The sequence below is a fragment of the Podarcis raffonei genome, chromosome 3 (assembly GCF_027172205.1).
Source record: "Podarcis raffonei isolate rPodRaf1 chromosome 3, rPodRaf1.pri, whole genome shotgun sequence".
Taxonomy (NCBI): domain Eukaryota; kingdom Metazoa; phylum Chordata; class Lepidosauria; order Squamata; family Lacertidae; genus Podarcis; species Podarcis raffonei.
The window spans coordinates 17,313,363-17,326,508 of NC_070604.1; the positions used below are offsets into that span (position 1 = coordinate 17,313,363).

At 44.3% G+C, this 13,146-nt stretch overlaps 1 protein-coding gene across 5 annotated transcripts in view; it reads left to right on the top strand.

The window, feature by feature from the left end:
* Positions 1-12,682, top strand: part of FBXW11 (F-box and WD repeat domain containing 11) — an 81,529-nt gene extending 68,847 nt beyond the window's left edge. For all 5 annotated transcript variants that reach the window (XM_053380674.1, XM_053380677.1, XM_053380673.1 and 2 more), the window contains 8 exons: positions 1,445-1,582; positions 3,194-3,312; positions 5,073-5,322; positions 6,138-6,256; positions 7,158-7,268; positions 7,383-7,461; positions 8,361-8,548; positions 12,576-12,682. In XM_053380674.1, coding sequence (XP_053236649.1) covers positions 1,445-1,582; positions 3,194-3,312; positions 5,073-5,322; positions 6,138-6,256; positions 7,158-7,268; positions 7,383-7,461; positions 8,361-8,522 — 978 coding nt within the window. In that variant the 3' untranslated portion in view covers positions 8,523-8,548; positions 12,576-12,682. The remainder of the gene's footprint in view (positions 1-1,444; positions 1,583-3,193; positions 3,313-5,072; positions 5,323-6,137; positions 6,257-7,157; positions 7,269-7,382; positions 7,462-8,360; positions 8,549-12,575) is intronic.
* The last annotated feature ends 464 nt before the right edge of the window (positions 12,683-13,146 follow it).

Genomic DNA, 13,146 nt, shown 5'->3' on the forward strand with positions numbered 1-13,146 from the left:
GCTACTGATTACTTGGCAGGCAGAAAAGGCTAGTGAAGACTCAAGACAAGGGGTACAGGAGGCAGTTATTTCTCTATGCCTCTTCCTCCATTGAATTGTGCTCCATTATTCCCCTTCTCTTTCTCCCTCCCAGGGAATTGAGCAAAAGAGGATGACAAAAGAGGCACATAGATATAAAAAAGGTACAGAGAACCATTTCATAGTTCACACCTGGAATTATTTATGTGTCTGTGTGAACCTCCCAGCAAATTGGATGGGTGATGCATAAATAAATATTAAGGGTTGCGTGAAACACTGTGCAAGCAGAGTTCCGCTTGTGCAGTGGGACTTCCCCTCTTCCCTGCCCCTCACACTCCCAAAATCTGCTCTGGAGCATTCCCCAACACCCCCTTGACTTAAGAAGAAGAGCAAGTTTTGTTGGGTGCACAGATGTCTCTTGTGCAAGCCTAGCTGCAGTGTTGAATACAGCCCTAAATTATTTTAAAATGTCCCCAGGAATGGAAGTGAGAGTTGCCTATAGAAATTGGGGGAGAAATTCAAGATTTTAGCATAACCCAAGATTGGCCACCCTCCAAAATATCGCAGCAAAAAGAAGAGTTGTGCACTTTCTCAGTTTTTATTTAAAACAGACACATTTAAAAAATAGTCCTGATTATGCAAATGCCTAAGAACATTCAGTGCACTCTCTCAGTATTTCAGGTTTGAAGAGACTCTTCCTGTGAGACAGTGACCATGAAGGCCTGTGGTGCCACACTGAATATTTCAGGGTAGGCTCTGAATGGTTTACAACAGCCCTGTGGCATTTCCTAGAGGAATTAACCTTCAATAGAGGGACTAAGTTTGGGCTGAGAGTAGCTTACGACGACCCTTCCATTAAATCCACTGCTTTTAATCCCCATGGTGCAAGTTGGGTTGAAAACATAACATGCAGCAGCAGGGTAGTCCACTGTTAATATTGCAAGTTAGAGATTGGGCAAAAGCTGACCGGTTTGGATTCCCATTCTAAAAATCCCTCCTACCTCTCAGGTTGCTGTAACAGCCAATCTGTTCAAATTATCACATAAGTTCTCTTTCCAGGTTAATTCTGGCATTTAGGTGTCTCACACTACAGTGACTTGCATGTAGACGTGTGGTTTTCCTTTGGACAAACTGGGTTTGCAGACTGAATCATCTTTTGCCACAGAATTCTATGTTCATTAACTCAGATGCTGCTTTCTACCTGATATGACAACTCTGAGGGGGGTTAAGGGAAGGCTTGGGATAAGTTAGAGAACAATCCTCTTCATATCTACTCATAGACATGTCTACTCATATTCCATTATGTTCAGTGAGGCTTCCTTCCAGGTAAGTGGGTATGGAATTGTAACGTAGTCTTAAACATATGTGATATGAAAACGTATCGGGATTCTACATCACCCACCCCCTTTTTTGTGGTCTCTTTTAGACTATAGAGTCTAACTGGCGATGTGGAAGGCACAACTTGCAAAGAATTCAATGCCGTTCTGAAAACAGTAAAGGTGTTTACTGTTTACAGTATGATGATGAGAAGATTATCAGTGGCTTAAGGGACAACTCCATTAAGGTAAAAAGGCCTTTCTTGACTACTTTTCGTCTTGTTTCTGGTGAGATCATTTGTTCACGTCTGCCAACTCTACAATTCTATGATTCATTGCTGCACAAAAGTAGAATATTGCTTGGTTGAAGCTGAAGAAGTCTTGAGCCCTTATAGTCTAGAATTCAACATGCTGCCCATTGAACTCTGCTACATTCTGCTTTTCGCAAGAAGAAGAAAGAGCAGATCTGAAAAAGCAGGATGTAATTCTTAAAATTTCTCTTTTGTTCCAGAGGTTTATGTATTTATTATTGATTAAGCATGTATTAAGGGACGCGGGTGGCGCTGTGGGTTAAACCACAGAGCCTAGGGCTTGCCGATCAGAAGGTCGGCGGTTCGAATCCCCGAGACGGGGCGAGTTCCTGTTGCTCAGTCCCTGCTCCTGCCAACCTAGCAGTTCGAAAGCACGTCAAAGTGCAAGTAGATAAATAGGAACTGCTCCGGTGGGAAGGTAAACGGCATTTTTGTGCGCTGCTCTGGTTCGCCAGAAGCGGCTTAGTCATGCTGGCCACATGACCTGGAAGCTGTACTCCAGCTCCCTCGGCCAATAAAGCGAGATGAGCTCCGCAATCCCAGAGTCAGCCACAACTGGACCTAATGGTCAGGGGTCCCTTTACCTTTAAGCATATATTAAACCCTGTTATTCAATTTAAAAGAGAATGCCCAAGGCAGCTATCACAGTATGAGAGCACGTCAGAGCATAACACAGATGAATACAATATATACCTTCTAAAAAAATTTTTTTTTGAACACGTGCAAAAAATCTGTGCTTGTAGTCTGCCTCATTTCCTTGAATTAAGCATTCCTCATCACAAGAGAGGAGAATGAGAACGTGCTCATTGACACTGTCTCTTTCATCGTGTTCTGGCGGCCTGTCTCTGCAGCCCCTCGATGTGCTAAGGCTGAAACTCTACAGTGGGGAGGCTCGTATAGGCTCCCCATACTGTTCATTCAGGGTTCTAAGCGACATGGGCACCCTATAGGGAGTATAGTGAATGTGCCCTTTCTGCGGATGTTGAGCCTCAACATGGGGAGGGTGGCATTGCCAAGCTGCTAGGAATGTGGCAGAAGATACAAGGCAAACAAGCGTGCTCCCCATGCAGTTGGGAATGTGTGAACACGTGAAGAGTGTTTGGGAAGGAGGAGAAAAGAGGTTTGGGGACTGGGGGCCATTAGAGGACTATAGATCTTAATTAAGTCACTTTTGCACCATCTTACCCAGTTCTACTTTCTGATGCTTCTGCAAAAACCACACGTGCATTCTCAAGCTTATTTGTAACCAGGGGAGCCAGAATATAATTTTTCTTTAAAATGTTGTAATGCTGGGGTATTAAGGAATAATGGCAGTCAGGATTCTGTGATTTTCTTTTTTTAAAAAAACAAACAAACCTCCCTCTGCACAACGCTATAATTCAGATATTCAGGTGAATTATGTATTTCTGTGTTTCCAGAAAGGCATAGAAAGTATAGAAGAGACAAGTGGGGAAACCCATGTCCACAGGGACTATGGACTCATTTCGACATGGCTTTACAGATAGTGATTCTGCAGTCATATAATTCTCTTGGGTTTCTGTTTGGCAGATCTGGGATAAAACAGGATTGGAATGTTTGAAAGTATTAACAGGACATACTGGCTCCGTTCTCTGTCTGCAATATGATGAAAGAGTAATTGTAACTGGATCTTCTGACTCCACTGTGAGGTGAGCATTTTTGTAGCTGCGAAACTGGTGAGAAGGATGGTGCAAAGGGGAAATTGACAGCCAGTGAAAGGTACAAGCTTTCTTGAGAAAAGAGGGATTGCCCACCTAAATCTGGAATTCTCTAGATTCTCCCATGTTCCTGGTACTAGTCAGTCTTGGGTTTACAGGCCAATTAAGGACTGTATCCAACTAAGCAGTTCTGCCAGCACAACAAGGACTTTTAGCTGTGCAGTGGAACGTCCCTGCCCTCCTCCTCTCCTTGCATGACCCCGTAAATCTGTTTTGGAGGGTTGGGGAAAACCCCAGAACAGATTAATTAAATACTGTGAATTATGGCTTCTGTCGTTACGATTGCAGAAACACTTCAGTCTCTGTGCAACACCTAAAATGTTGTTGGATGGGGACAGTTGGCAGTGGATAATGGGTTGGCGTGAGGAAAAGACATAACCTTCTTCTGCCAGCCACATTTCCTAATAATACAACCAATATGTTGAATTTGGGAGAGACCTTGGGAAGACAGTTACAGAAGCTCCGTAGAGGAAGGGCTAAGCACCCTCTCCCACACACCACTGCTGCCTTACATCATCCCGATGGCTTATAGCAGTTTGAGAGCCAACATTGCTTTCAAGACCTGGGTCTGCCCCTAGTCGTGCGGTTTTGTCTCCTAGCAGCCCTATAAAAGTGACTTCAAACAAAAAATGGGCCTTAACCACCCTCGCTTAACCAAGACTCCACTTCCTCAGAGTCTTGTGAAAGAACAATGTTAAACAACAATTGCTGACCTCCTTCTACCGGTCCACAATAGAAAGTGTCCTCTCATATTGTATCACAGTGTGGTACGTTGGCTTGACAGCCACGGACAGAAAGTCTTTACTGAGGGTGGTGAACACAGCACATTATATCATGGGCTGTCCCCTGAGCCCGCTAGATGACATCGCAAGGGATTGTTGCCTTAGGAGAGCGAGGGAAATGCTCAGGGACAATTCACATCCCGGCCAGCTCCTATTTAATCTTCTACCCTCGGGCAGGAGATATAGAAGTATAGTCAGTTGTACCAAGAGGCTAAAAAACAGTTTCTATCCGTGGGCTGTTAGGCTGCTGAACGGAAAATAATACAGTGCAACTGACTTTCGGGGTTGGGGTGTTGTGCGAAAAGCACACAGAGTGCAATGAGACTGAGTGTTTGTGGGGGGGGGGGAGGGAGGCTCGGTTAATTTCATTGTACACAGGTACATTGACAATAAAGGTATTATTATTATTACTACTACTACTACTACTACTACTACTACTACTACTACTGTGGTACCTCAGGTTAAGTACTTAATTCGTCCTGGAGGTCCATTCTTAACCTGAGACTGTTCTTAACTTGAAGCACCACTTTAGCTAATCGTGCTCCTGCTGCCGCCGCGCCGCAGGAGCATGATTTCTGTTCTCATCCTGAAGCAAAGTTCTTAACCTGAAGCACTATTTCTGGGTTAGCGGAGTCTGTAACCTGAAGCGTATGTAACCTGAAGCGTATGTAACCTGAGGTACCAGTGTATTATTAACCGCTGAAAGTGGACAGGGCTTTCTGAGCACTTGAACATGGAGATGGACGGTGGTGTGTCTTTGCAAGAATGATGCCCTGCTACTGATGATATTTAGCAGTTTGTGGTTTGAAACAATTAAAGGCTCACCAGTACCACCACCCATGAAACTAGCTTTTGATCGCATAGCATTTGATCCCAAATGATTTGATGTGTGTATATGTGCTTTTGCAGAGTTTGGGACGTGAACACAGGTGAAGTCCTCAACACACTGATTCATCACAACGAGGCTGTGCTCCACTTGCGTTTCAGCAATGGCTTAATGGTAACCTGTTCAAAGGACAGATCTATTGCTGTCTGGGATATGGCCTCACCGACTGACATCACTCTGCGCCGCGTATTAGTTGGCCATCGGGCGGCTGTTAACGTCGTTGACTTCGACGACAAGTATATTGTATCTGCTTCTGGTGATAGGACCATTAAAGTAAGTGGACAACCAGTTTCTCAAAATTGCAAATTCAGAAAGGAGTTATGGGAGAAAAAGTTTGGTCTCTGACTAACGTGTTGCTGAAACACCCATTCAAGTAGTTTCTAAGGATTGTGGTTGTATGTCTGGCATTCCCCATATGCAGCCTTTCTCAACCAGGGGCCCCTAGATCTTGTTGGACTACAACTCCCATCATCCCTAGCCAGCTTGGCCAGTAATGATGGGAGTTGTAGTTCAGGAACATCTGGGAACTATGTTTCTGGGAAAGCTCTTGAGAAAGGCTGCTTTAATGGCTTTAAGCTTTTTTAGATATTTCCCTTTGTAGCACACTGTTGTCATGAGGTTAAGTAGAGCAATTTAAGTGGGAGTGGGGAAATCCTTATTCTTGCCCAGGGGCAGAATGTGACCTTCCAGCTCTCTCTGCCTGGCCCTTGAGATTCTCCCCAAGCACATCCTCTCCTCAAGGACTTTTGCTTGGCTGGTGTGTGCCTAGATGAAGGATGGGGAGATGGCGGGCAGGGTGTGTAGAATCCTCTGACTTTTTGCATACCTGAAATATAGCCCAATGTACTAAGATTGGAGTCACATCCATTACTTTGGCCTCTGACCACGCCCACCATTGACATATGTGGCCCCCCTCCAATCTTCCCGGGGGGGAATGTGATCTATAGTCGGGGGAAAAGGGAAGGGTTTCGGAATGAAAACTGTATTTTGCTATCATCTCATTTCATCTCTGTCTTTTAATGCAGAATTTCAAAACGTGCCAAATTGCCATTATATCTTTTGCAGTTAAATATTTATTTTCCTCTTAGGTCTGGAGCACAAGCACATGTGAATTTGTTCGCACTCTTAATGGGCACAAGCGAGGCATTGCCTGCCTGCAGTATAGGGATCGGCTTGTTGTGAGTGGATCATCAGACAATACCATTAGGTAAGGGGTGGGTGGAATCTGTGAAGACAAATGGAAACAGTATTGTTTCATTGCAACCCCCTTTTCATTTGACTGCCCAAGCACCAGGTTCCAGTTTTTTGTTGTCTTGTCTTGCTGGGTTTCATTTTTTTTAAGGTTTTGTTTTTTATGTATGGCCTACCCAATCTTTCTTCCGTTGTGGAACCAAGGTGATACGCATCTAGTTCGCAGGAGGGCACTGATCAGACCAAGGAATGCCTAGCTTAAACTAGGCAGCAGCCTCACGTGCGTTCAGATTACCCCCCAGGGATCTGTGTGCTTTTCTCGGCCATTCTTAGTTCGGTTAGCTGTTTGTCACAAATTTGATCCCCTGGTGCAAGTAGCAGTTGGCCGCAGGTGAGCTTCTAGAAGGGGAAGATGCCATTGCACATGTACAAAGTTGCTGGCCTGTTATGTATGGCCAGTGTTGCACAGAGTTTGGCCAAACAACAACAACAACAACAACAACAAAAATTATTTATTTATACCCTTTCCAACTGGCTGGGTTTCCCCAGTAGCATCAGCTGGGGAGACAGTGCTAGGGTCAAAAGCAATTGGGACAGGGAAAGGCTGTATGGAAACTCACTTACCGTTTTGAAGAATGGTCTTAATGCAAGCTCTGCTTAGTACATTAAATTACTTTGAGCCAAGTAATCAAGCTTAACCACTGGTGCGAGAGGGAAGTAGTGAGCCCTACTCCAGGGAATCTGTCCAGCGTGGCCCCCAAGTGATTCAGCATCCACAACCAATATTGTGTTGAGTATAGCCTTTTCAGAAATAATTAGGTCAAGCTGTGATGGAAATTGCAAAAGGTATATAAGAAGGAATACATGCTTGTTGCTTTTATTTTTTTGAAAAAAGTTGTACGTGTTCCTTCTTTCAGGCTTTGGGATATCGAATGCGGGGCCTGTTTAAGAGTGCTAGAAGGACACGAAGAACTGGTTAGGTGCATCAGATTTGATAACAAGAGGATTGTAAGCGGAGCCTACGATGGGTATGTGCTTGAAAGCAAAGTTCTGTTTTCATTCGGGAGGTTGGTTTTCTGTGGTTCTTAGTACTCAGTGGGTGTTGTAGTTTTCTCACTGCCTTTTCTCTCTTTGCTTCATAGCAAAATCAAAGTTTGGGACTTGCAAGCTGCTCTTGACCCCCGTGCCCCAGCAAGTACACTATGCTTACGTACATTGGTGGTATGTACATTAACTATACAGATATTACTGTGCAACAGTAGTACATGTTGACCATACTTTTGTCTGCTTGTTTCTAAATCTACTACCTTGTAATGGAGTGGAAATTTGGTGTGTTTTTGCCAGAGGATGGCAATACCAGAATGGGCCTTTTCTGCGATGGCTCTCTTTTTTTTTAATTCCCAGGGAAACTCACCTTGCACCTTCATTACATATCTGTAGGCACCAGGTGAAAACGTTTCTCTTTAACCAGGCTTTTTGCTGATTAGCATTCTATTCCCTTTTAAACGTGTTTGTAGGCAGGCAACGGGGGCATTACTGGTGTGCCTTGTTTTTATTGTGCATTTTGTGTTCTCATTTTAGATCGTGAACTGCCCTGTGATCTTCACATGCAGGGTGGTACACAAATTAAATAAACCAATTAAATGGATGCAGTAATTGTTGAAAGCAAATATTTGGCATGTTGTCTGTGTGAAATTCAGCTCTTCCTGATTAGTCTCTAAAATGTCCCAAGGTGTCACTATTGTGCTAAATTACTCCAGTCCCTTTGTCTTCTGAATGATAACCTACACGCTTCCTCCTTCCTTTAAGAAATCCTTTATGACACGGGGCTCTTTCTGATGTTAGTCAAACCCAGAGTAGATCCATGGAAATTAATTGTAGAATTGGGACCCTACGGGTCACCTTGTCCAACCCCTGCAATGCAGAAATGAATGTGACTAACTTAACATTAAATTCAACGGGGCCTACTCTGAGTTTGACTAACATTTTATAAAACTCATGATTGTCGCATTCATATTTCCTTCCAACTACAAGTGGAAATGAATATTTGAGTGCAAGTATGAACACGATAAACAGAGTCTTCTGCCCTCCTAACTGCAAACTCTTTTGCCATTTTTCAGGAACACTCAGGACGTGTGTTTAGACTCCAATTTGATGAATTTCAGATCATTAGTAGTTCCCATGATGATACCATTTTGATTTGGGATTTTTTAAATGTGCCCCCCAATGCACAAAATGAGACACGCTCTCCATCAAGAACATACACTTACATCTCCAGATAACAGTCTGCAATGTACTGCTCTCCAAGGTAAGCCTTGCTATCTTAAGGATGCCCTTTTTGTATCCACTATACCGCCAGCCCTGGCAGTGGGCCTGGCAAAAGTGAATTTTCGTTCATGCTTTCAGTGAGATTTTTCAGTAGAACAAGTGCAAACCATCTTTAGATAAAAAAATTTAAAAAATTTGTCCAGTAGCACCTTAAAGGTAAAGGGACCCCTGACCATTAGGTCCAGTCGTGACCGACTCTGGGGTTGCGGCGCTCATCTCGCTTTATTGGCCGAGGGAGCCGGCGTACAGCTTTCGGGTCATGTGGCCAGCATGACTAAGCCGCTTCTGGCAAACCAGAGCAGCGCACGGAAACGCCGTTTACCTTCCCGCCGGAGTGATACCTATTTATCTACTTGCACTTTGACGTGCTTTCGAACCTTAGAGACCAACTAAGTTTGTTCTGGGTATAAGCTTTCGTGTGCATGCACACTTCTTCAGATACACTGAAACAGAAGTCACCAGACCCTTATATATAGTGAGGGGGGGTGGGGTTTTTCTCAGGATGGTAGTAGGAGGTGGGTGATTGACTCAATGGGTATGGTAAACCTGTTGACGACTTAACGACTGCAATTAGTCCTACAGGAAAAAGCAAGGGGTGGTATGCAGATGATTAACATATGTAATGAGACAGGACTCCAATATCTCTATTAAGACCAGGTCTCTCCTGGACACAAAAGCTTATACCAAGAACAAACTTAGTTGGTCTCTAAGGTGCTACTGGACAAGGTGAATTATCACTAGGGTATGCTCAAAAACTTGTGAGTGATAAACACACCTCTCCTCCTCTCTACCCCTCTTTCCCCAAAGAAGTGTATATGCCTGAAATGAGAGGCATACTTCTTTGAGGAGGACAGTAATTGTAAGGAATGGGGATCTAATGTCCCCTTCCCAGGCTCCTTGAGACAGTGTGTTATTTGGCTAGAGCAGGGGTCAGCAAACTTTTTCAGCAGGGGGCAGGTCCACTGTCCCTCAGACCTTGTGGGGGGCTGGAGTATATTTTGGAAAAAGAGGAAGAATGAATTCCCATGCCCCACAAATAACCCAGAGGTGCATTTTAAATAGAAGCACAAGTTCTACTCATGTAAAAACACCGGGCAGGCCCCACAAATAACCCAGAGATGAATTTTAAATAAAAGGACACATTCTACTCATGTAAAAACACAGTGCTTCTCAGACTGTCTGTGGGCCAGATCGAGAAGGCGATTGGGCCGGATCCAGCCCCATGGGCTAGAGGCACATGTTGGAGGAGTGAGCAATCACCAGTGAAAGGATTTCAATCCCATGCTTTCATATTGGGCATCAGTCATCTGAGAGGCATGATCTGCCATGGTTGTGGGGATCATGTACAACAGGAGATAATTGTGGATGGGGGTGGGGGGCAGTTGTAGGCAATATCTCTTTGCTGTTGCAGGCCTTGGGCAATTTCCAAACCCTGGCTTAGGCTTGAGTTGCCCTGGAAACATAAAGCTGTGTCTCCCTTAAGTAGAGAGAGAGGTAGGCAAGTCATTGAACAGCTGTCAGAAAAGTGCAAAACTCTGTAGCAAAACAACGTCCCCTGGAAGCTGGAGGTTTCAGTTTCTGATCCATGGCATCTTCAGATGTCGAACTGCAACTTTGGGTGCCAGGCAAAAATATTCCTCTTCTCCCAGGCTTTTGGCTAATTAAACAGTCTATGGTCTTTTAAACTGTTGAGGTGGGGGGCAATGTTTCTGCTTGTTAATATGTTACCTACCGCATTTTTCGCCCCATAAGACGCACCTGACCATTAGACGCACCTAGTTTTTGGAAGGGGAATGCAAGGGAAAAAATATTTTTAAAGGGAGCGCTGAGCAGAGCATGTATGCATCCCAGGCACTGCACAGCGCTCCCTTTCACGAGCCGCGTGGAGCGTGTGTGCGGCGCTTGCAGGCTTTTCCCCAGGAGGGAGAAGGCCAGCCCGTCACTGACACGCAGAAGCCGCACACCCTTTAAAGAGCGCACGGCTTTTGCGTGCTTTTCTATGAGGAGGGAGAAGAGACTGACGCGGCCAGTCAGTCCCTCCTCCCTCCTCAGGGAAAAGCCCCCAAGAGCAGCGCACCCTTTAAAGAGCTCATGGCTTTTGCGGGTCCCCCACCTCGTAGAAAAGCCCGCAGGAGCCACACACCCTTTAAAGTGCATGGCTCCTGCGGGCTTTTCTATGAGGAGGGAGAAGGGACTGAAGCGGCCAGTCAGTCCCTTCTCCCTCCTGGGGAAAAGCCCACAAGAGCCGCGTGGAGCATGTGTTGGGGGCTTTCCCCGCCTGCCTCCTGTCTGCATTCGCTCCATAAGCCGCACACACATTTCCCCTTGCTTTTTAGGAGGGAAAAAGTGTGTCTTATGGAGCGAAAAATGCGGTACTTTTGTGTTTTTATATTGTAAACTTCCCTGTGATCCTCAGATGCAGGGTGGTATAGAAATAAATAAAAATAAATCATCCTTGCCTGCTGTCCATGCTAGCTGGCGTTGATAGAAGTTGGAGTCCAAAAACATTTGGAGGGTCGCAGGTTTCCCTGGAGAGTAGAGCCACTGCCAATCCAAGTGGATTGTGCCGGACTGCCAATGATCAGGCTCTGTTTAAAGAAGCTTCCTATTCTCTGCAGTGTTTCCCACATCACAGGGCAGAAATGTTGCTCCATTTTATAAAGCTGTAAAATAACAAATACTACTAATGATGGAGGAGCCGTTTTATGTGCTGAGCTCAAGTAATGTAGGTTTCTAACTTTTTAACCAAATCCTGCACCTTTTCCCTTCTCGTTGTCCCAAATGAATATGCCTTTTAAAGTCGATCATTTCTGACAACTCTGGCGCTCTTGGCCATAAGAGAATTTTATTGCCTTCTGTTGAATTCCTTTTTTTATTGTAACAGGATCAAAATTGTTACCATATGATAATCTTAATATAATCCGCTATTTAAACACTTTAGTGGAAAATAAAATAAAAAATGTTTTAGCCCCTTAGCGGCGAAACTCCCATGTCCATAACTGAGCACCAAAGCTTGCCTCTCTTGGGAAGAAAAAAATATATAGAAGATTAGGTTTAATTACTTTGTGCTTAATTTCAGTAAGTTGCATTAGTTTCAGGAGAGCCAATAAAACACTGCACTTGTATAACTGTAATATTGCAGAGAGAACTTAACTCTTGCCTGCATTAAAAGGTCTTCCTTTAAATCAGTTGAATCTTTCTTGATAATGCCCTAGATCCAGAGCTGTCTTGTGTGGACACAAAGACACTTTTATGCAAGATAGCCCTATAGATGTCCCCCTTCCACTGTAGCTTTTTGTTCCTCATAACACACCATTCCTGCTTTTGACGGGTTGGCTCTGCTCAGGAGCTGCCAAGGGAGCTGGTCCCTGCTAGGCTTGCAGAGGAAAAATTGGGGAAAATTGCAGCCACAGCTTTACCTGGCTTACACCTGACGTCATACGACGTCGGTTGCAGGTCAGGTGAGCATGGCTGGAAGATGGGAGAAGACACCATCTCACCAGCAAAATATCAGCCACAGAATGTATTGGTTAGAAGTGGACAGAATGGCAAATAACCAAATAAAGTACAGTGGTACCTCGGGTTACAGACACTTCGGGTTGCAGACTCCACTAACCCAGAAATAGTACCTCAGGTTAAGAACTTTGCTTCAGGATGAGAACAGAAATCGCGTGGCAGCAGTGAGAGGCCCCATTAGCTAAAGTGGTACATTGGGTTAAGAACAGTTTCAGCTTAAGAACGGAGCTCCAGAACGAATTAAGTTCTTAACCCGAGGTACCACTGTACCAAAAACAAGCCAGCCCTAGGGAACTTAAAAATACTTGCCAGACAAACTGTGTCTTTAAATAGTGGTGAAATACCACTGAAAAAGCAGAACATCCGAAACAAAGAGTTCCCTAAATGACAACTGTGACCACTGGTGTTTGTGGATGTGTGCACCGTTGCCTAAAATCTGACAGTAAGCAACTATAGACTGTTGAAATTAATTCAGACTTCTTCTTTTTTAGGATTCCACAGTCTTTGAACTACTGGACATTTGGCAATTACACACCTGAAGACATCAGCCACCGCTAAAGTCAGAAGTGGTTCTAGATGCTGTGTAGATGCAAAGCAGCACAAGTCTATATCTAAACTTACCTTTTCCAGTCGTCCTCCACTCAGTCTGGTCTCCTCTGAGAAATTGACTAGGAATTCACTGAGTCCAGCTAGAAGAAATTCAGTCTGTCCTTCACTGCAGTGCAAGATCCAAAGCTTCATGAGTAAATTGCCCATATACACTGAACTGATGGCTTGTTTTTCCAGGAGTAAATCAGATGTCAAGGAAGGACTTGGCCTAATTTATATTTGCTTTGCACTTTTATCTGACTCTGAAGAAGAAAAACATTCTCAGTGAAATGTGGGTGCCAAACATACCCAGAATGTACAGGGCTTTGCTCTCAAAGCCACCCTCCTCCTGTAGACTTTACGTTTCACGACTGATGCGGATCCTCTTCTGTTGGCTAGGAGTATCAATTGGACTGATAGAGATATTTCTGAATGGATCAGTAATATTTTGGATGATTGTTTACTTATTTCTGC